The 24,116-nt window shown below is 45.4% G+C and overlaps 1 protein-coding gene and 1 pseudogene across 1 annotated transcript in view; one reads left to right on the plus strand and one right to left on the minus strand.

Moving 5' to 3' along the window:
* Positions 1-24,116, minus strand: part of CDHR3 (cadherin related family member 3) — a 122,227-nt gene that overhangs the window by 45,368 nt on the left and 52,743 nt on the right. Inside the window, exons 2-4 of the mRNA XM_012456274.2 lie at positions 18,852-19,054; positions 13,223-13,388; positions 10,114-10,211 (exon numbers count right to left, since the gene is read on the minus strand). Of these exons, the coding sequence (XP_012311697.2) occupies positions 10,114-10,211; positions 13,223-13,373 (249 nt within the window). The 5' untranslated portion in view covers positions 13,374-13,388; positions 18,852-19,054. The remainder of the gene's footprint in view (positions 1-10,113; positions 10,212-13,222; positions 13,389-18,851; positions 19,055-24,116) is intronic.
* On the plus strand, positions 20,353-20,619 carry LOC105720312 (ATP synthase subunit f, mitochondrial-like; annotated as a pseudogene).

Below are 24,116 nucleotides of genomic sequence, written 5' to 3' on the forward strand. Positions count from 1 at the left end.
CTACCCTTACAAACAACTTACAATATAGCCGGGTATAAAAATGTGCATGACCAACACTCACTGAAATGACTGAAGGAACCAGGGACAAGGTGAGCTGAGAATGAAATGTGGCAGGGCCTGCCGTTCAGGCTGGAAGTTGCTTTATGGATGTAGAAGAGCTGTTTTTATATCTAATTCCTGGCAATGTGGGCCAATGGGAAAGTCCTTCCTATATCTTTGGGTAGTCAAAAGTCTTTGTCATCCTTGGCTCCCAGCCCAGCTCTCTTGATGACACCCTGCCCAGAACTCCTTGATCTGATAGGAAGAGACAGGTTTATGTGTACAGCCCACTGAGGACCAGTCCACAGGAGGACCTTGCCTGTGCCACCCATGGGAGCTCATCAAGACTGCTCTGTTTCTCCCACAATGGAGTCAAGAAAACAGGGGAAGAGCCTGGATCAGAAGAGCTGGATTCAGGGTCCAAGTTCTTTTTTTTTTTTTTTTTTAGACAGCATCTGGCTCTGTTACCCAGGCTGTAGTGCAGTGGTGCCATCATGGCTCACTGCAGCCTCTCCACCTCCCAGGCTCAAGCAATCCTCCCATCTCATCCTCATGAGTAGCTGGGACTACAGGTGTGTGGCACCACACCTGACAAACTTTTTTTGTATTTTTTGTAGAGACAAGGTTTCACCATGTTGCCCAGCTGGGCTCGAACTCCTGACCCAAGGGATCCACCTGCCTCTGCCTCCCTAAGTGCTGGGATTACAGGCATGAGCCACTGCAACTGGCTTAAGCTCTGGTCCTTACCACGATATCTGGGACAAGTGCCTTTCTTGCCTATAATTTAGGGCTGATATGACCAATCGCTCCTCCATGTTATCAAGGATTAAATGAGAATGCACACCATAAAATATGAAGGATCGCAGCAATGCTAGAGACTTACATGTCTATATCCATTTTTTCCAAAGGGCTTTAAGGTTAGAAGGTTTCATTATTTCCTGCTAGGATGAGGGATGTTCTAGCCTCAAGGCCTTAGATCTCAGGATCAGATCATCAGTGGAGATTTTGCAACCAGAGCCACAGCCCCTGAAGTCTAGAATCAAAGGAGACACCTGCCAAGGTTTCCAACCCAGCGATTTGCTGTGTTATGATCACTGCTGAGCTCCCAGTACAAGAAGAGAGTGTACACAGAAAATAGATTAAAGGTCTCCTTTGAGGCCAGTATAAAGTTTTAAAGCCATTTTTAAAGTTTCCTTTTGTTTATTATTTAATAATGTTTTTCTAGTTGTAATGAACATATTTTATACAAAACTGAGAAAGACAGAAAAGTATAAAAAAGAAATGAAATATGTCACCTATTAAATCTCATTTTGGTGATTAGCCTTCTGTTCTTTTCTATACAGATGTATACTCTCTAAAAAATAGTGGTGATTTTATCAACAAAATCAGAATAACTGTTCATTGCATTTATATCTTGAGCATTTGCCCCTATTCTTAAATCGTATTTTACAGCCTGGTTAGTTAACAATGGCACAGCATCACACTACAGGATTTATTTTACTAAATCCTTTCTTGCTGATCATTTAGGTGTTTTCTGTCCATTTTTAAGGGGAAATATTTGGGTGATACCACAGAGCACCCTTCTCCCAGCCCCACAGATTGTGCAAGCACCTTGGCGGTACTCCCAGGTGGGATGTTTAAATACCAAGCCCCCCATTAGCACTCCAGTTCACAGCCTGGCAGCAGTTGCCTAGGCCTGCAGCTGCCCACCCACAGAGCAGTCCTGTGTCTTTAAGCAGAGTCTTCCCTGCAGAGAATCCTCACCTGTCCATAAATCAGAGCCTTAAGCTAGATATGATAGAACGACAGAGTTTTAGAGACTCATGGGTCGGGAAGGAGATTTATATGAACCTGAATCAGGGTGTCTTTCCACATATGTTTTGAAATGCTCTAGCAGCTGGGTCTCCAATTCTGGTTGGTCCCAAGCATGAAAAGGTCCTGGGATACAGAGATGGCAGACAGGCCCTGCCCTCCAAAATCTTATGGTCAACTGAGGGAACAAAGGTTTGGGGAGGTGCTCCAAGGGGGATCAATACAGGATATGATGGGAACCGAGAAGAAGGACCCTTAGACTCACCTGGAATACGAGAGTCACAAATTAGGGCAGTAAATTAAGTCTGGTGACTTTGGAGCCAGAATACCTGGATGTGAATTCTGGTTCGCCACTTTCCAGCCATGTGATGCTTGCAAAGGGTAATAATATTAGGGCATGCCCCACGGGTTATCATATAAAGTGCTAGAACAATGCCTGGCACATAGCAAGCCCTCAATAAATGTTACTACTGCTGTCCCATTAGAAGGGATCCATAAGGGAAAGGGCTTCATTTTATTCACTGCTGCATCCTCAGTGACTAGCACATAATAGATGCTCAATAAATATTTGTTCAATGTGAAATATTAAGGTTTTCTTCTTATTCATTTCCCATCTACATAAGACCAACATTCCCACCTTAGAGAATCTTAAAACAAAAAAAGCAACAACAAAAAAAATCCTGCAAAACATTTTCTAAAAATCTATTTGAATGTGCTAATGCTAGACTTGGCTATGAAATCTTCTCCATCGGGCCCATAGTCTCAACAACTTATGCAAAAAGAAAAAAAGAAAAACGGTAGCAGATAGAAAGCATGTGGAGAACTGCAGAACTAGGCACATGAGAATTTTCTTTTTAATTTCTATTAAGAGGGTGATTTCCTGGAATCTTGATTTTTTTTTCTTTTTAATACCAGGCTAATTTCTTTTTTCCCTGAACCTAAGAGCTGTGTTAAAGGGAATACCAGTTTTGTACTAAGAGATAATATCCAAAGACTAAAAATATTGTGTCATGTGGCCATTTGCCAGCGACTCAGCAAGGCTCTCTGTAAAACCTGGCATTTTCTCCCCCTTTTTAAAGGCTTGTTTAATCAAAGCTGCTCCCTTGATATTCATTCTTGGAAAACAGAAATTAAATAGAATGAAAAGCAACTGCAGCCCCTCTCTGCCCCAGTCCTGGCTAAGAAAATCCTGAGTAATCAGATCAATTCAGTTAACAAATGCTTGTCAGACAAGCTTTCTGGTTTCCTGCTGGGAATATTCCTTTACCACCACCCCAGGTTTGGCTATTTGCAGCTAGGTTTGCTCTCCGACCCAAAAGCTTTAGTTTGGAAGACAAGGAACCCATCCTTCCTGCCCCATTCACCCTTTATTGTGCCTTGGCTAGGGAGAAAGGAAGGTGAGAGGGAGCTGGCCCAGTTTCCAGAAATGTCAGGCTCCCTGGGGTAAGAGGGGAACGCCACCTCCAGGCTCGCTTTCCCACTGCAGTTGGAGTCATAGGCCAGTGATTCAACCTGTGCCACTCTGCAGCCATCAATTGCTTTCAGGCCTGCAGTAGAAACAAGCAACAAGAATTCAGCCTCTTATCTTCTATAGAATAGAGCAGTCAACTGCCAAGCCACCGCAGGCCGAGTTTCCAGAGGGAAAGACCCTTATTCTGCCAACAAACAGAGAGTGTCAATGGCTCCACAAGCCCACACCCACCCCAGAGGGCCAGAGCACTCAGGACTGTGGCAAGTTACAAATATGTTGCCACATTCCTACGATATTTTTCAATGGAAGCTGAGTATATTGTAAAAGCCTCAATTCCTCTGTTTTTCCCTATTCCACCCTAATCTCAGCTAAGAGGCAGGAGGTCGGGAGGAAGGAGGGAAGAGTGCCTAGAAGAAAGAAAAACTACCGTGAAGAAACTACCAGCGGCAAGCCCTTAACGTGGCTCCTGCTTGTGGTTCATTGTTCTGGGGATGAGCTAGGTGGGTTATAGGCAAGTACTTGCATGTCATTAAGAAGAGACACTATGACAAATGCAAAATGTGGTTATTAATGTAATCCTTCACCGATAAAGCTGCACATCCTATGTCCTCACGTTGTGTCATTCTTTCTCCATAATCGGCCCAGGTTCTGTGCTGCAAGAGTCAGGCTTTGCTAATCTTAATGACAACGATCCCTATCTATTTGAGTGTCCCTCCCAACATAGAAACAGCCAGCAGTGACCACGTATTTGGAGTGGGAATTGTCCAATACCGTTGCTTTTTCCTTTTATGAGCATTTTAACAAGAACCTGGAGTAGAAGGAAGAATACCTTTTGCTAAGACCTCACGTGGTGACTCTTGAGTTGTCAGGCAGACACCAGGAGAGCTGAATGAGTGGGGCATGTGGGGGTGTGTGGTGGGGACAGGGATGCTGTCACTCAGCAAAGAAAGGGGTGAGAAGCCAATGGCAGAACTTGCCAGAACAGAGTAGAAGGGAGCTGGGTCAGGAGACCTGGGTTCTCACTGCAGTTACCTGGCCCCTCAGTTCCCTCCCTCATTCAGAAATAAAGGGCTGCTCAATGGACCTGAAAGATCTCATCTAGCTACGACCCTTGATAGGGCCAGGTTTGGCATACGATGACCACTTTATTCTCAGGAAAGCCAAAACTCACAACTGGCTGCCACTTCTGAGAACCACAAGCAAGATAAAGATGGAAAGAGAACGATGGCCCCTGCTGCCCTCCCAGAAGTCCAGGTAGTAGCTAGGTTATTGCTCTTTTAATTTAATCTTTTGTCTGCCCTAGTGAAGACAAAGCACATTTCATTTTATGCAAAAGCCCTTCCTCAGTGGAAAGGTCAAGAGAAAGCCCCTTAATGGAGAAATTGCTGCACTTGATCATTTTGCCTCCAGCTGAGAAATTGATTAACAACCTGGGAGTCTCCAAGGAGGCTCTTCCGCAGTCACGGTGGCCATTTCCAAGCAGAGGGGAAAGGAGAGAGTGTGGGAGTTGAATGGGAGGAGGGTGATCTCAAAGAGCCTCCTTCGGGAAGTGGAGGTGTGGGGGAGCACCCGAAGGCGAAATGCCAGTAAATATAATTATTCCCATGCAGATCATCCTTCTCTATGTTCTGAGCCCATTATTAATGCATACCTCCGAGCCCCAGCTCTACCTGCATGCCCACCACAACACAGAAGGTGCCCAGCGAGGGGGAACCAATGCTAGATCTAAGCCTGTGCCTGGCCAGTGTGGTAGGCACTAGCCTATGTGCGTGTGGCTGTGAGCACTGAGGCGTGGCTGGTCTGAGCGGAGGTGATCTGTGTGTAAAATGCACACCAAGTTTGAACACGGAGTATGGAAAGAAAATGCAACATATCTCATTAGTCATTTTATGTTGACTATTTCGAAATGATATTTTGAATATACTGAGTTAAATAAGCTATTAAAATTAGTTTCATTTATTTTACTTTTAATGTGGCTGCTAGAACATAACATTTAAAATTACATATGCAGCACTCATTTCTGGCTCACAGTATAGCTCTGTTGGACAGAGCTGGTCCAATATTGAACAGTGATGGTCCAAACAATGTACCAGCGCATGCTTTTTAAATTCCACTAAAAAGGAGGGACAAATATAAATGGCTTCCAGATTAGTACCTATTTTACATTAACTGTGATACAGTTTCACTTTATTAAGCTGGAGAAGAGTTGTAAGATTTGACGTTTTAAAGGAGTTGAGGTTTCAGAATGCATCCTAGAGCTACTTTTTAAAATCCATTATTCATTCTCTAGTTGCTGCCACCAGCAAGATGACTCATGGAGCCCCCCCAGGTTAAGATGACAGGCACGAACCAAGCCTAGGTTGCTTCAGTCATGTGCTTTGGTGTTTTGTTAAAGTCTGTCCTTTCTCGCTCAGTCCAGTGGTTCTCTAAGTACATGGTACATCAGAATCACCGGGGAGGTTTGTATTCAAACTCAGCATTCTCATGCAATGTCCAGCAATCTGCATTGTTAAAATCAGCCTAAGTATGTTCTAATGCCAGAACACACTTCGAACGCCTGAAAAACACTTATAAACCAGTGTTTCTGCTGGGCGCGGTGGCTCATGTCTGTAATCCTAGCACTTTGGGAGGCCAAGGCAGGTGAATGGCTTGACTCCAAGAGTTTGAGACCAGCCTGGGCAACACAGCAAAATCCTATCTACAAAAAATACAAAAATGAGCTGGGCAGGGTGGCGGGCACCTGTAGTTCCAGCTACTTGGAAGGCTGAGTTGGAAGATTCACCTGAGCCAGGAAAGGAGGCTGCAATGAGCCATGATTGCACCAGTGTACTCTAGCCTGCATGACAGAGGTGAGACCCTGTCTCAAAAATAAACCAACCAACCAGTGTTCCCAGCCTTTTTGACCAGAATAATTGCCTAAGGTATTTAGCAAATATGCAATATTTTCTCAGACAATGCAGAAATGCAGACTCAGACTCGAAAACTCCAAGAGAGGGGCTTAAAAATTTTGGGGCCAGGCGCGGTGGCTCACACCTGTAATCCCAGCACTTTGGGAGGCCGAGGCGGGTGGATCATGAGGTCAAGAGATCGAGACCATCCTGGTCAACATGGTGAAACCCCGTCTCTACTAAAAATACAAAAAATTAGCTGGGCATGGTGGCGCATGCCTGTAATCCCAGCTACTCAGGAGGCTGAGGCAGGAGAATTGCCTGAACCCAGGAGGCAGAGGTTGTGGTGAGCCGAGATCGCGCCATTGCACTCCAGCCTGGGTAATAAGAGCGAAACTCTGTCTCAAAAAAAAAAAAACCAAAAAACAAACAACAACACCAAAAAACAAACAACAACAACAACAAAAAAATTTGGGGAGATGGTATCGCAAACCAGCAGTTCTCAAACCCGGACATGCATTAGATTCCCTGGGGGCTTTATAGTCCGGATGCCCAGACCATGTCCAAGTCCAGTCACGTCAGACTTTCACAGGGTGGGACCCAGACATCCATGTTCTTTAAAGTTCCCCCAGTGGCTTCAATTTACAGCCAAGGTTGAGAAGCACAGGTTTGGTCAGTAGCAAATTACCTGCCTCCCTTCTACTTTTACGAAGCAAAATAGGTCATTTGCTTCTGCTTAGTACTCCCAAGTGCCCAGAATAAAACGTCTAAGCACAGAGGCCATCGTATGTTACATCCTAAACTGTTATTACCTTTTTCTAATCTGAGAAAGTTTTCTTCCAGATTCTGTTCACCGCTCCCGCAGGCTGGCGGTTGACTTTCTGTACAGCTGTTAGTTGCAGCACAGGTGTTAAATATTTCATTAACAATTTCTGCTGTGACTCTGAGTAGCCCCTCCCCAAACAACTCCTCAGCTCACTGCAGAAGCCACAAGTCCTGCAGCTGCTCTCAGAACGCTCTTGATGGCACTACGTTTTTTTAAAGGGAGCAACACCTGCTGCAGTTCTTCCCACCTGGGCAGCTCCCCTTCCTCTGAAAGGGTAATTATCTGATGTCTGCAGTGTTTTAAAAGGGCCCATGATCTTATTCCGTCTGCATCATTTGGAGAGATACATTTAAAATGGAGATTTAAAAACAAATATAGATTTGTCTTCATGACTGAAATTCTTTCCACTTTGCCCCCACTGGATCTTATAAAAACTTTACAATAATTGTCACGTCGAATGTTAATGATTTAATGTTTGCCTCTGTCAGAGATCAGAGCACAATACCCCAAAATACGGCATCTTGGCAACTGAAGAAACCTCAGAAGGAAGAAGGCCACTTTGACTTTCTCCCGACTTTCTCCCCTGAAGCATGATCATAAAGGAATTCTCTGACCTACCACCCCTAAAAGTAGGCCACGAGATCCTGATTCCAGAGGGATTCCAGACCCTGCAACCAGAGACCAAGAAGAATCTGAACAAACAGAGCCTTGCTAAATTCCTTTTTGTCCAGTTATGATTCTACCTCGAACCTTGGCATAAAAATACAGTTTTCCCTGGGGGTCTTTGAGTCCTCATTTCTGAAGCCTCCCGTGTCATGTAAAACTTTGGTGAAATAAATGTGTTACACTTTTCTCTTGTTAATCTGTCTTTTGTTATAGGAGTGTCAGCTGTAAACCTTTTGACAAGTGAGGAGAAGCTATTCCTTCTTCTCCCCTACGCATGGATGTCTCCCATTCGGACGATAAACTTCCTAAGGTGAGTGTGTCCTACTCGTGTCTGTTTCCAAAGTATCTAATAGAATGCCTGGCACAGAGATAGCTCTTCGTAAATGTTGAAATGAACTTAATATGTAAGCGAGGTGCTACACTCTGGGTTTCTGACTTTATCTGCATCCGGAATCGCTGGTCATCAGTAAGCTAAAGTGGCCATAGGGCAGAGTTCTGGCCTCTGAGATGTGGCAGAAGTCCTCTGGGTAGGGCTTCCGGGAGAGTTTTTGTTTTCCTGCCAAAAAAGGGACAGATCGGGCCTGTCCCCTCTGCCCTGTATCCCTCCCTGCCTGCTTCTTCCTTCTTTCTGCATGGAACTCAGAGGTAAAGCCTGGAGGTGCAGCAGCCATCTTGCAATCATGAGGTGAGGAAAAGAGGATAGTGCCAACAAGCAAGCTCTGGATAGAAAAGTAGAAACGTAGGAAGGGCCCCGGCTCCTGATGGCAGCAGCTGCACCAGGGCTGAGCTTCCTGCCTGCCTCTAGACTTCTTCTTAAAGTTCCCATGGCCACCACTGTAGTTAAGTTTTGCTATCTGCAGACAAACACATTCCTAACTAGTATGAGAAGTATGATATTAAGAAGTATGTGTTTCAAGCACCTAGTATTGCTCTTAACACATAGTAGACACCCATTAAATGTTTGCATACTCATTCATTTATTCATGCAAATATTAACATGAATGAATTCTGAATGAGTTAATGAATAAATGGATGATTTTCTTTTTTTACACAGAAGGATCATCTTCTAATAAAAATGGAGTATTCCCTTACTTTAAGTTGTATCCAGTAATTTTATAACAGCTTTGCATCAGAGTCTGTCTATATATATGTGTCCTGGTATTCCCAAGGCTCATTTCTTCCTTTTAGAAAAAGTAGTCCAATTGAAGCTGCAAATCATGCAGCAAACAGTAGAAACAGCCTCCTGGTGTTCTGTTCCCTGAGTGTCATATTTCAAGTATTCTCTTCTCTGCAAAGCAGGGTTGGCAGGAGTGGTTCCTGCTCCAAGGTTAGTCGGATGGGATTCGCTTTTTTTTTTTTCTCTCTCCAACCTGGGCTGCTTAGCTGCAGTGTGTGCACAGGGCATGTTAGTGGGCAGAGCCAGGAGCTGAGGCGTCCATGCCCAGGGACCAACTAAGAGGCTTCACCTGAGGATTGGTGGTTACAGTTGCCCCACTGGTAGCTACATTAAGAAAACTGATTAAGAAGGGAGAGAAGAGATATCTGCTGTCTCAGACTGAACCATGAGACAATTCCCCAGGACCCAATCTCCTGCTCTACAACCTGGAATTCTGGAGACTCTTTATTTTTTTATTTTTATTTTTAGAGACAAGGTCTTGCTCTATTGCCCAGGCTGGAGTGTAGTGGCATGATCATAGCTCACTGCAGTCTCAAACTCCTAGGCTCAAGCGATCCCTCCACCTAAGCCTCCCAAGTAGCTAGAATTACAGGCACGCACCACCATGCCCAGCTATTTTTTTTATTTTTTGTAGGGATGAGGTCTCACTATGTTGCCCAGGCCGGTCTCAAGCTCCTGGGCTCAAGCCATCCTCCCCTTTTGGGATTACAGGCATCAGCCGCCGCATCTGGCCTCTGTTTTAATTTTTTAAACTTGACTCTAAACAGCTTGACTTCATCTCTTGAGAAAGGTATGTAAATGCTTGGATTTGGGATGTACATTTTATGCTTTTAAATACTAGAGTTGGTTTTTAACAGCTTAGATTTTTAAACTATTGAGCAGTTTCACATGGCAGGCACTGTGCTCAGTGGTTTTACATGCGTTGTCATGTCATACTCACAGGTTCTCTACTGTGGCGGGTGCTAGTATCTTCTTGGTTTACAGATGAAGAAACTGAAGCTTACAGAGGTGACTAATTTGTCCTAGATCACACAGAGCCACACATCCACTCTAGAATGTCTGGTCCCAGAGCCCCTTCATTCATTCCAACCATCCCGCATACACTGTGTTTGGAAGTGGACGGGATATTCCCCCGATGGCCACGGCCCACACCCACCCCGCCAAGACTCAGGGCGGCAGGCTCCTGTGTCTAAGCCAACACGGACAAGCACCTCTTCCGTCTAAGGACACTTACACTGAGGGGAATGTTTTGGCCTGTGTCTTCCGGATCGAAGGCCTCAACCTGGTAAATGAATCCAGGGTTTGCTCCTTCTACTACGTAGAGTTGTAGACCTATACCAGTGTCCAAAGCGGAATAAGAAACATCTTATTAGGTAAAGCAAAAATGGGGAATTCCAAAATCAGGGCAGCTGTACGTAACCAAAGGAACCAAGTGTGTTGGCATCGTGGGACAAAGAACGCAATTAAAAAGGCCATGAGCAAGGCCACTGGCCAACTTTCCTAAGTGGGTCCATTTAGGGGAATTCATAAAGTGCTAGGGTTGGCCAAGCTGTTATCAAGTCCTCTGTTGAGAGGTGCCCCGGGGTAATGCTGTTTATGGTGGGGGAAGAAGGAGGTGATAGGGCAGAGAGTTGGCAAGTAAACCCAGCTAGGAACCTGCAGCATGAGGATCCCCATGTGCTGGATCCACTTTAATGTGCAAATCCCTCCTCAACTGTGCTAAGCTACCCTTTGAAGGACACTTGGCAACTCCGCAGAAATGAGCTACTGAAATGAGGGACCTTACGGCAGAACACAGAAGAGATAGAATAATTAAGGGAGGGCTACAGAGGCTGAAGGGAGGAACCAAAAATTGATTTCATCTGTTTCAGAGTTTTTCCTGGTGAAGGAGGAGGATGGAGGAGCTGGCGATACCAGCACTGACCAAGGGGCCATGGAGCTTTCACCCGGGCATTTTTTTTTTTTCTGAGTAATGACTGACAATAAGAAAAGTAACAGGCCGGGCGCAGTGGCTCACACCTGTAATCCCAGCACTTTAGGAGGCCGAGGCAGGCGGATCACAAGGTCAGGAGTTCAAGACCAGTCTGGCCAACGTAGTGAAACCCTGTGTCTACTAAAAACTACAACAAAATTAGCCGGGCACCGTGGCAGGCGCCTGTAATCCCAGCTACTCAGGAACCTGAGTCAGGAGAATCTCTTGAACCGGGGAGGCAGATGTTGCAGTGAGCTGAGATAGTGCCATTGCACTCCAGCCTGGGGCCAGTGAGACTCCATCTCAAAAAGGAAAAAAAAGAAAAGTAACTCACTCTTTTGGGGGCACCATGCTCAGGACTTAATATACATTTTCTATTTTCAGCTTCATAACAGTTCTATTAATAGAAAGCAGGCATTGTACTTATTCTTTTAATGTAATTAGTGCTTTTGAAATGAGAACTCTGAGACTCAGGGAAGTGATGAAGTTGTCCTAGCTAGTAAGTGATAAAATCAAAATTCAAATCCAGATGCCTTACATCTGAGCTTCAGCTTTGATTCACTTTTTATCACTCTCACGCTTCATTCAAAAAAATATCTATTGAGCACTATGTCCAAACACTGATCTATACACTGGGAATACGGCAGCTCGCAAAACAGAACCTCACTCTCATGCGACTTCCATTTCCTTGGAAAGATATGGATAGCGACATAATTGAGTAAAACCTGTGTATACTCGTGAGAAACATGATGAGAACAATGAGGGAGGAAGTGTGAGTTGGGTTATAATTTTAATAAAGTGGCTATGAAAGTTTCACTGTGGCAGGGAAGGGCATGACACTTGTCAAGGTGAGATAGGATCTCGCTTTGTCAACCAGGTTGGAGTGCAGTGGCACAAACACAGCTCACTGCAGCCTCAGCCTTCCAGGTTCAAGTGATCCTCCCTCCTCTCCCCCTGAGTAGTTGGAACTACAGGTGCCTGCCACCACACCTGGCTAATTTTTGTATTTTTTGTAGAGATGGAGTTTCGCCATGCTGCCCAGACTGGTCTTGAACTCCTGATCTTAAGCAATACTCCCACCTTGGCCTCCCAAAGTGCTGGGATTACCTGTGATTACAGGTATGAGCCACTGCACCTGGCCTTAAAGAAATGAGGAAGAGCCAGGAGATAGGAGGGGATGCAGAGGAATCAACAAATGCAAAATGCTGAGGTAGGGCCATGCCTGAGGTGCACAGATCAGTAAGGGGTCCGGAGGCTGGGTCAGAGGGACTGAGCGGGGAAAGGGGGAAAGGAGGGGTGGGAGGGTAAGGAATGTAAGCAGCTTGATAGATTTAATGAGCTCTCAAGGAGACGCCCTCTGAGTGAGATGGGAAGTTCTTGCAGGGTTTTAGCAGAGGAGTGCCTTAACTGACGTTTTAATAGGATCCCTCTGGCTGCTGTTTGGAAAACAGACGGCAGGGGGCCAGAAGGCCAGCTGCCAGCCATTGCAGCAATCCAGGTGAGATGGGCTGAGTGGTTTGGACCATGGTTGTAGTGGTGCAGACACTAGGGAGGGGCCGGGTTCTGGGTAGATTTAGAAGCTGGTAAGATTTCCTAATGGATTTCACGTCAAGTGTAAAAGAGAGGAGTCAAGGATGACTCAAGGTTCGGTCCAAGCAACAAGAACGATGGAGTTGCTGCTGATCAAAACGAAAACGACACGGGAGCAGCAGATTCGAGTGCGCGCGAAGGGTGGAGAGGAAGCCAGGAGTTTGATTCAGAAGCAGGTTAATTTGCGATGTCTGTTAAACATCCACGTGGAGACGCTGGGTGGGAAAGGTGGATATTTGTGTTAGGACTGCCACAGCTCAGAGCAGCACCTGGACTGAAATGACAGGCTTGAAAGTGGTCAGTATCAGGGTGGTGCTCAAAACCAAGAGCTCGGGGGAGATCCTGTAAGATGTTAGTTACCGTGTGCTCTGGTCTTTACATTGTCCCTATTCTGTAGCAAACACATACTGCCCTCAAGGAGTCAGAGTCCGTGAGGGGAATGAACAAGCCATCAATGGCCGCAGTGCACAGGAATGGCCCGGGGTGGCTCAGCCAGATTCCTCTACAGTGATCCACTTGAGGTCCCCGAGCTCCAGTTTCCTCCCAGGGCCTGGGAGGGGACGGAGAGAAACCATGCCTGTTAAGGGCTCTGCGTACTGCTGGACGTTATTACTGGGAGTGGCGAACTGGAGGACATTTCATTTATTCCCTGCTCATTAAGCAGCTGCCTTTTCCAGGGAAACAGCTGCTTGTTTATTTACTTTTTCTGTTTCTCTCTATCCCCCAGGGCCCTCCCTGACGCCACCGTCTGGGCTGCAGTGCACTTCCTGGTGTATCCTACCTTCCGCCAAGTTGCCTTGAAACTGAGGAGGCTCGTTCACATCTGTTACCTGAACAGTCAGGACTTGCAAGTCTGTGACACCAACCTCATCCTTCACATAAATCTGCAAATCAAATATGTTTGGTCCTGTTTCAAAATCTAGTTGTTCCATCCCAGTGGTGACAACCTAAAACAAAATGCGAAATTCTTAGTCACCATGTGAAAAAGGATCCTTTTCGTAAGCATGCATTTTGCAAAGGGATATTCCTAGGAAGGAAGCATCTGGCATCCCGGAAACCAGCATTCATTCACTGTCAGAGGAGCCAGTTGTTTTGCCTGAGTCCTTCCAACATAAGCCCTGTGACACTTCACCAAAGGGACTCCTGCGTGTGATGCTGCATTTCCAAGAAAAGAAAAATATTCAGGAGACATTCTGATGTAATTGACTGGGGACAGAAAGCCTGAGAATGAAAAACAAAACACAAACAAAAAACCCTCCACTACTTGGGGGTAGGTTCCTAGAAAAATCCTTTAACTACCCTGAATGTAGTTGGATTTCCTCATTGTTAAGAAAGAATGCTGTGCTTTCCTGGGATTCTGTTAAGTTTTATCTTGACTCATCACTTCATTCTAATTTTCCCAAAGCCACATTCAAAAATAAACAAGAGACGAGGAATACATCTGCATAAGTAATGACATTTACTTAATCATCAGGCTGTTCACTTTGTGCCTTTCCACACAGTCTTCCATTGTCAGGAGCTTTTGTTGTCTGCACTGTCAGTATTTTGGAGATGTGGGAGGGATGCCAGGAACCAGGGCCAGAGAGACAGCACCAGAATCTAGAGCTGTTGCCAGCAGGAACCCTGGTGGTCCACATTGGGAGGGTCCCACTGAAGCCAACTAAAGACCAGCCTGTGACTGCTCATAGCTATAGGCACACACCCCCGCCAACTTGCGCCTTGAACTCCCAGAAGGCTTGGAGCCCTTTGGGAATCAGGGACTGAATTCCATGTATGTCCTTAATTATGCCAACAGAACCTTTTGGTTATTAATATGACTGGGGCCAGGTGAGGAGACACTCAGCATCTTGCAGTGAAGACAGAACTTGGCTCCAATTCCATTTCTACCACTGAACTTCTGGGCGGCCTTGGGGAAATCACCTTTCCTTTCCCTGATTGTGTTTCCATGTGATTGTAACTAGGGAAATAATCATTGCATTAGTTAAACAAATGAAGAATGATACAAGGTATTAAACAGCTAGATCAAGGTACTATGGGAAATGACGGGGGAAAAGTTCAGTGTGAGCTGTGTTTAGTTGGGGAAGGCTGCATGGAGGAGTGGGTAGGTATTGTGTTGGACGCTGCAGGTTCTAGGTTGGTTAAGAGGAGAACCGGGCCACAGATATGAATGAGTACTTGTAGTGAAGGGAGAGGGTGGTTGAGGTGGGAAAAGAGGTATTTTTGTGTCTATTGGTGAACAGAAGCAGCCTGGGAGCCACGTAAGTGGAGATGAACTGGTCTCTTTGCAGGGCACATGGTAGTGAGGGACAGCACATGGGTCAAACACACAGACGCTGGAGCTGGACTTACGGGCTTCAAAGCCCAGCCTTCCCATTGCTTAACCTTCCTGTGCCTCAGTTCTCCCATCTGTAAAATGGGGATAATAACACCTACTTTAGGGGTTGTCGGGAGGATTCAATGAGCTAATCTATGGGAAGTACTTAGAAGACTGTCTGGCACTGACTGTCAAACACTCTGCGAATGGTGACTTTTCTAATCACTAGGTAGTCAAAAACTGTTCAAAAAATGTACGTTCACCAGAGCAAGTGGACTTCTGTTGAGATGGTCTGCTCTCGATTTACACCCTGGCTTCCTGATTTACACCCTGGCTCCCTACTAAGCCTGGAACCTGCTCCTGCACGCCAAGCTTGGATAGATCCTTGACGTCAGTATTACCTATTGCCAGCCCCTTCTCCTCGGGGAGTACCTCTTACACCCTAGAGGAAGGAAATAGATCATCCAAAAAAGGGTCCAAAAATGTTGTATCTTGGAACCAAAAGAATGGGGTTGCTCTCAACACAAATGAAAAAACTGTTTTGTTGTTATTGTTACCAGCATTTATTGAGCATTTATGTGCCAGATTTGTCGAGCCATTTTGTGGAGTATTTAATTGTCACAATGACCACAGGTTGGTAAAACTTCCTCCATTTCACATATAAGGAGATGAACTAGGGGAGGAGGGGAAGGAGCTCTCCTGAGGTCATAGCTGGGAGTGGTGGAGCCTGGATTTGATTGCGGGCAATCTTGCTACAGAGTTTTAGTGAAAGACAGTAGGTTTTGCCTTAGGCATGTTCAATTGGAGGTTGTTCTGGAGAAGGATGAGAAGGTCCCCAGTGCTCACGATGGTAGATGGGAAAAGAGGGGAGTCAGGCTCAGAGATGGGCAAATGAAAGAGGGGCAGCTGCTGGCCTCCAAAGGACCTTACAGAGCCCATCTCTCTGCAGCTGGCTGGTAGTCACTCCTTCCTGGCCTCTTGAGCTATGCTTCTGGTGCCGCTCCAGGAGAACACCCTTGACCATGATTAGCTACGAGTGGCTGAATGAGGATCTGACATCTCTCTTGCTGGGCAATAGCAAACCAGTGCAGCATGAGGGCAATGAACAAGGATTCTTGGGGCCACCTGATTGCAAATCCCAAGCCCGCCACCTCCTAGCTGTGTGAACTTAGGCAAGTTGCTCAACCTCTCTATGCCTCAGTTTTCCTGTCTTCAGTGTGCAAATAACAGTACACCACTTCATAGCATTGTTATGAGGATTCAATGAATGCATTCACAAAATGTTTAGGGAAATTCCTGGCATATGATAAGTGCCCCGTAAATGAAATGTTAGCATCCTCCTCATCATTATCATTACTCCTCCTCACCACCCCCTGCCCCGCCAGAAGTCTCAGTAGCTGTGTCCCAAAGCAGGAAGGCTTGGCCTGTTGCATGATTTGGAGTTTACCCTCAGGAAGTATAAATAAGTCACAAGGCAAAATGGTGACCTAGACTTGTCATCCTCCAGACCGTCAAGGCTGTCCAAGGAGCAGCCAGGTTCTGCCACAGAGATTTTCATGCCTGGAAGGCTGTAGGAGCAACTCTTGTGAGCAATTCGGGTGGAGAGTGGGATCTTCGTGGAGGGATGGTAGATGATGTTGTGTAGTTTCCAGGGAGAAGGAATCAATGCTTAAGAACAGCTTCATGACTTGTAAAACTGTAGCTCATCTTAGCACCAACACAGGGTCCTAGGCAGCTGCAGGGTGTGGTGTGAGGAGGGCACAGGACTAGGACAATACACCAGACGCTTGAGCTACATTAGTTGAGGGGCTGAACAATCTGCCATTTCTAGAGGTTATGAACAAGATGGAATTCTTCCTTGATTAACAGCCCCGCTTGAATCCCATGGAATGTGGGAAGAGCAGACCCCATGAAGAGAGTTGAGAGCTCACCCAAACAGCCATAGACGTGCATGGCACTGTGACAGAAAGCCTGGGACTGGGGGATCAGGAGGCTGAATGAAGTTCTTGTTTCATCTTTCACAGCTGTGTGATTTCAGATAAATCATTTAAATTTGCTGCAAGTGTCTGTAGTCTCAGTTACTGGGGAGGCTGAGGCAAGAGGATCACTTGAGCCCAGGACTTCAAGTCCAGCCTGGGCAGCATAGTGAGACCCCATCTCAAAAAAAAAAAAAAAAAAGAGATCAGGTATGTGAATGTGCCTTGGAGGCTGTATGCAAATTCAAAGGCACATGGTCATTATCATCACTAAAGACTGTAGACCATAGATGCTGAGGATGAGAACTCCCAAGTGGAAACAACCAAATGTCTGTCAATTGATAAATGAAAAAACCAAATGTGGAATATAATATAATTTAGCCATAAAAAGCAATGAAGTAGTGATCCACGCTACAACATGGGAGACCCTTGAAACTATGCTAAGTGAAAGAAGTCAATCATTAAAACCACATACTATGATGATTCCATTCATAGGAAACACCCAGAATAGGCAAATCCGTAAGGACGACGTAGATTAGTGGTTGCCAGGGGTTGGGGGAATAAGGGAATAGGCGAGTGACTGCTAATGGGTACAGGGTTTTGTTTAGGGGTGATGAAAATATTCTAAAGTTAGATTGTGGTGATGAGTTGCATGGCTGTGAATACACAAAAACCACTGAACTGTACAATTTAAGTGGCTGGATTATATTCTTCTGTGATTTATACTCAATAAAGCTGTTTTTTAAAATGAGAGCACTGGAGCCAGACTGCCTGGCTTCCAATCTCAGCTTAGCTACCTACTAGCTGTACAATCCAGGGCAAATGACATAACCTCTCTGTGCTTCATGTTCCCCATCTGTGAAAAGGAGGTAATAAGATAGATACAATCCTTATGCTTTCGAGATTAGAAAAGCAAACACATGCAAAGCACTGTCAACAGTACCCGGCATACACAGCGCGCTCTATAAGGGTAAGCAATTGACAAGGCTTACAGGAACTGAGGAGCAGCAGCCACTGTTAAAGATAAGCTGGGTGTCTAGGGAGTCAGTGCACAGGGCAGGTAAGTCACAGAACCAGCATCTGGGACCCAGGAAAGTAAACCAGGGCTCCCCCGGGGTGATGAGAATATCAGGAGCCTGGGCTCTGGCCTCCAGTCGTGGGTTCTGCAGGTCTGCTACAGGGCCTCAACGTGCACACTTTTTCAAAGCTCTCATAGTGACTCTAATGATGAGCTGGGTTTGAGAACACCTAGTGGGAACCTCAGAGAAGCAACCAAGCGTAGGCCAAGCAGGCCTGAGTCCACTGGGTCCCATAAGGATGCCAGAGGAACGGCAGATCCAACGGCCGAGCTGATGATACAGCAGGAGGTTCCCAGGCCAGTTGAGGAAGGAGGTAGGGGCAGCGAATACTGAAGCATAGGCCGATCCAGACACTGGGACCCTAAAGACACCTTCGAAGGCCTCTACAGTTACCAGTGGCAAGCATGCAAGAAACAGGCTTGTACCCACTTTGGGGAAGTGACAACTTTGGAAAAGATTCAAATGACAAACTAGAAAACAGAGCAGCAGAGGCGTGCCTCCTGAATGTCAATGGTTGGGTCTAAATTATCCAAGAGGAAACATTCACATGGTAGGGCTGGACATTTAGACATATATTTTTATTAAAGGGTATATAGCTTCCTTATTAAATAAATCTCCTCTTAGATTGTCTCTGAAACAATCAGACTTACAGGAAAGCAGAATCACTAGACACAAGTTCATCAGAGCATGGCTTTTAAGGAGATTAATATCCAAACAGTTCCACCTAAAGAATTTAGATACTGTAGGCTCACCTAACATCCGACGTCATGTGAGGGGTGGAGGCAATAAGAAGCAGCTTTCTGTTTGCAACACATTGAGCATAATGCTTATGTGAACTGTGTGGAGTGGAGACGGTCTGAAGGCTACACGGGCATCTTCGCACAGAAGCCCTGGGATGCCTCAAACAGGACTTCTGGGTCTTACAAGAGGGAAGATTAAACCAGAATGGAGGAATCCATCACCGATCTGGAATCCCATCCACCCTCATTTTCAGGATCACCTCTTTGCAGACAGCACCCACGTTGGTAAGTTGTTGCTTACCTCAAAGTCAGTGCCTGTCAGCCAATTCACCCTGAAGGCTTCCGTGAGGGGATTTGAGTTGATTATCAGGGGAAATCCTGGGATCACAGGCGACAGTGATGCTGCTAATTTCACAGAAAACTTGTGCACCGAAGTCCCAGGTGGAGAATTCTCAGCGACGGTGCCTGTAGCAGGTAAGAGGATTAGGTGTGTCGCCTCTCCCCCTGTGGAGTAAAAAGAGTGCAGGATGACATGAACACAAAGCCTTTTGCTGGGAACAGAGACTTAACAGCTTGGTTTGTGGCTTCATTTCGTGGCTCGGGGTGAAGATGAGAGCTGGTCACTCCCCAAGAACGAATGCTCTTGCCAAGTGCTGGCAATGGATATGTGAGATCTCCTGGGAGCCAAGCAAACAACCACTTCCAAACAACCAAGAAATCTGCTTCTGTCACTCAGTAAATAAAGCTGCTGCTTTTCTCTTCTCTCCCTGCTTCCCTTCTCTTTTCTTCCAGCCTTTGGGAGGAGCAGCGAAGGAGAAATGTGACACCTTAGGAGATAGACACCCACCTAAAGGACCTCTCCTGATACCGTCATCTTCTCTCTTGCCAGGACCCTGTAGCTTACACGAGTTTGTTTTCCTTCTTTGTGTCAGTGATCTAGAGGTCACCTGAGAATTGAGTATGCATGTTCTCTAGAACACCAAAATCATGGTAAATCTCTCCACGTCCGTTAGCAATCTCAAGGACAATTTGTTGTTATTACTGGACTGTGTAGGCATCATGCGGCGGCATCATCAATACGTCTTGGTTGGTAGATTAACAGCCATTCCACAGAGGAGGAAGCGAGAGGCTTGGGGATGGCATGTGAATTGCCTTGGGCTGCCTTACAGGCAGGGAACTTTATAATTTAAGAGAAAACACATTTCTTCCAGGAAAGCCTTGGGACCATTCTAAGGTCTCCATGACAGTGCAAGACTTTGCCCGTGCGGAGAAAAGGAATAAGCTGTGTTCTCTCATGCGTCTATAGTAATAGTTACTGTTGTGGGTTGAACAGTGTCCCACCCGGAACTGCAGAATGACCCTATTTGTTTTTGGTTTTGGTTTTTTGAGACAGAGTCTTGCTCTGTTGCGCAGGCTGGTGTGATCTCGGCTCACTGCAACCTCTGCCTCCCGGGTTCAAGTGATTCTCATGCCTCAGCCTCCCAAGCAGCTGGAATTAGAGGCACACGCCACCACACCTGGCTAATTTTTGTATTTTTAATAGAGACAGGGTTTCATCATGGTGGCCAGGCTGGTCTTGAACTCCTAGCCTCAAGTGATCCACTCGCCTCAGCCTCCCAAAGTGCTGGGATTATAGGTGTGAGCCACCACGCCCAGCCAAGAATGACCTTATTTGAAAATAGAGTCTTCATGGGTGCAACGAGTTGAGAGGCAGTCATACTGGATGAGGGTGGGTCCTAAATCCAGTGGCCAGTGTCCCCATAAGAAAACAGGACACATACAGCGGACACCAGGACCCCAAGATGGCGTCACTTCTACCAGTGAAGGACAAGAAACTTCTGGAAGTCAAACTAGGGGAGCTGCCAAGCTGGATCTTGATGCAAGACTTCAGCCCTCGTGGCATTGCCAAAGTGTTATGAAGAGGTTACTACCAGTACTGCAACAAGTACATCAACATGAAGAAGGGGAGCCTCTCAGGGGTTACCATGGTGCTGGCAGGCTATGTGCTCTTCAGCTACTCCTTTTCCTACAAGAAGCTCAAGCACGAGCGGCTACACATGTACCACTGAGGAAGAGAACACACTGCTCTCCCCCCACCATCTTGACCTGAGCCCCTCCATAAGGAAAACAGTCTCGATCGTTGTTGAATCCTTTCATATCTTAATGGAAGTAAAAGACTGGTAGTGAAATAAAAGACTGGTATGTGAAAAAAAGAAGTCAGGACACGCACATAGGGGAAAAGGCCATGATCTAGTGGTGGCAGAGACGAGTGATGCCGCTACAAACCTGGGAATGGAAAGCAAACAGCAGAAGCTAGGAGGTGGGCATGGAGCAGACATTCCCTCAGAGCCCCAGCAGAAACCAACCCTGCTAACCTTTTGATGCGGACTTCTAGTCTGCTGGGCTGTGAGAGAATAAAGTTCTGTTGTTTTCAAGGCACCCAATTTGTGGTAGTTTGTTACAGCAGCCCAATGTTACAAATAAGTGCAAAATGTAAAATCCTGTCTTTCATTTACTCCTCAAACACCTCTCCCAGACAGGTATTAATGTCATTTTACAGATGGGGAAACTGAGCTGAAATCCACACAGCAAATAAAAAATAACAGAGCCAAGATTTACACTGGTCCCTTTTCCCAGCCAGCTTCCCAGTCTTGGCCACCATCAGACCCTGGGAACAAAACCCTGAACAAGTAGGAGGCACGGGGGTGGGTAGGGTCAGTAGAAAGCTCTGTCCCGCTGAAAGGTATAAATGTTCTAGAAACAAACAAGCCAGGATGTTTTCTTTCAGTTGGTGGGGGGTGGGGTGAGTGCAGAGGAGTAAATGGAAATGAAAAAAATTGAAATATTAAGCACATCCACTGATACAAGCTTTTATAAATCTAAAGTCATCTTATTTAGTTTAGAGGCTAAAATGCATAATGCATAAGTTATTGTCACTAGCAGAATTATCAAGTTTTATGGACAAGGACTGTGCAAGGACTCAGAAATATCAAAACAGCTGAAGTTTATGTTGATGCGAATATGAACAGATTTTTAAAAATCTATTAAAATTGACTTTAATATTATAGCATTCTTATGGTAAAAACCAGGAGCAAAAGAGTATGGTTGGAGTATTTAAGGAAAAAGCTCTCAAAAATAGTTTTTCAAAATGAGCAAAATAATCTACGGCTTTGATGGGTTGGGTATTTGGGGCATCATTCCCTCCCATTCTCTTTTCTCACAAGTGAAAGTCACTAGGACACCTCCCTGAGCTGTTCATGAGAGTGTTTCCTCACTGTTTAGCAAGACAGAGACAGCCATACAGGAAATAGATTGGCAATCTGTCTCATGGAACACCCACCTTCTCACCCATATTCTTCCCTTGCCCCCTCCAGCCCTCCCCAGTGACTTGTGCCTCTCCAGGCAACAAAGTTAGAACTTGCTATGTTTTTCTCAATGATAGCCTGGGGTAAGGTAGTGCCTAGCCCAAATGAATAGACTAAAATAAGTACCCACCTGCATTTACCAAGCACCTGCTCAGCGGGCACAGTGCTAGCTCCTTGACTCCCTGATGCCCCTCACTCCCAGCACAATCCTCCGATGGAGGTATTGCTGTCACCATTGCACACATCTGAGATCATACATTAAGGGAGTGGTCATGGAGGGCTCTGGCTCATGGCATCTGGATCTTGTAGCTAGCAGACTACACATACCTACTACAGACAGTCGGTCACTCTATGCCTGTCACATGAGCATGCACATAGGATGCAGCATAGTTATTCAGTGACCCTGGGACACTGCAACAACATGGCTCTGGGGGCGGGGAGGAAATTGACCTTCAATCTGGATGTTAGATCTGGATGACGCAATCTGTAAGAGGCTGTTTTGGGAACAACACGAAGAATTGTGCTGGAGTGTGAGTATGAGCATGGTGTGGGCTCAGGTAGGAGGGGCTTGCTAAGCTCCACTCAGGGCTCTCTACAGCCTCACCCCGAGTGGGGAGATCACTGTGGCTCCCAACCTTAGTGAAGCTCCTTTGGGGAGCTGAGGACTGTGGAAAAGCCATGCTTCTCAAATATTGCCTGCTGATAGCTCCTGGTTTTCTTTGCTGGGAGTATATCCATTGATTTTCTTGAATTCATCATAACTGATAATTCCTGGGTCTGAAAGACTAATTCCATGAAAGATCCATCCAATCTTAGGCATCTGACTCCAAGGACAGCTCCATGCTGTTTCCTAGGTCAATCCAGGAAGGCTCCATGAGAGGGGTGGGGCTTGAGTTGGGCCTTGAAGGAAGCATAGGAGTTAGACCACATGAAAGGAAAGAGGATGCTGTATGTTACTTCATTCATTCATTCATTCACTCAACATTTACTTGAGATGGAGTCTCACACTGTCACCCAGGTTGGAATGCAATGGTGCGATCTCGGCTCACTGCAACCTCCACCTCCCAGGTTCAAGCGATTCTCCCACCTCAGCCTCCCAAGTAGCTGGGATTACAGGCACCCGCCATCATGCCGGCTGATTTTTTACTGTATGTTACTTTATTTGAGATTACTATAGTGATGCCTGCTTCCAGCACCCTGAAGGGATGCTGATGTGGCTGCCCCACTAGAATCCTCTGTAACACAGGTGTTGGTGTGTGAGGGTAACGAGCAGGTTCCCAGACTCACAAAAGACAGTGAGATAGAAACAGTTTGCATCACAGCAGCCCTTCCAAAAATAAGATTTGACCTATTGTGTGTTTTAAATAAGAAATCTCAAGTATTTCTTGCAAACCTTTGTGATCTGTCCCTTTCACACTTCTAATAAAGTTCCAAATGATAGGGTTCAGTATAAGAAATTGGGTTCTTCCTAACCTCACTCTTTCCCTAGTCACAATAAAAGGCACCTCAACTCAAATGATATGGCCCTAAAAGCCCATGTTTCTGGGGGAAATCTGAAATGTTTACTTCAAGTGACACTCTGAACTACTCATGGCCCACTTCACATTCACAGGATACCCTGCCCTCTGCTTAGCTGAAAAGTCCAAGATAGAAGAAGGCTCAATATTAGGAAACCCAGTTATTTATTTATCTTATTAGCAGATTGAAGAGGAAAATTAAATGGTCATTTTCATAGATCTTGAAAAAGCGTTTCATTTAAAAATCCATTTCTATTTAGAAATTAATATTCTTATATTTTTATTGTATGTTTATTTAGAAATAAATACTCTAATATTCTTATATTAATAAGAATAAAAGCCACCTCCTTAACATGTAAAACATTTCTCTCCCACACCAAAAGTTAACATCATGCTTAATGGGGAACAAGACAGGAATTTATACTCTTGTCATTATTTAAAAATGATCAGAATGTCCAGGCCTGGCCATTAGATAAGAAAAAAATAGGAGCTATAGAAATAGGAGAGGAAGAATATAAATGTTCATTCTTTCAAATGTGGGAAATTCATGAGAATCACCTGAAAAACCATGCCAAATAATAAGACAACTTGTTAATAGATTTCCATACCTCATACAACAATCAGTTGAAAGATGTAGGGAGGAAGAGATTCCATTTACAAATGTAAAAAAAGAAAAAGTAAGAA

Source organism: Aotus nancymaae, unplaced genomic scaffold, assembly GCF_030222135.1.
Source record: "Aotus nancymaae isolate 86718 unplaced genomic scaffold, 86718_ANA_hifiasm-v0.15.2.pri h1tg000002l, whole genome shotgun sequence".
NCBI lineage: Eukaryota > Metazoa > Chordata > Mammalia > Primates > Aotidae > Aotus > Aotus nancymaae.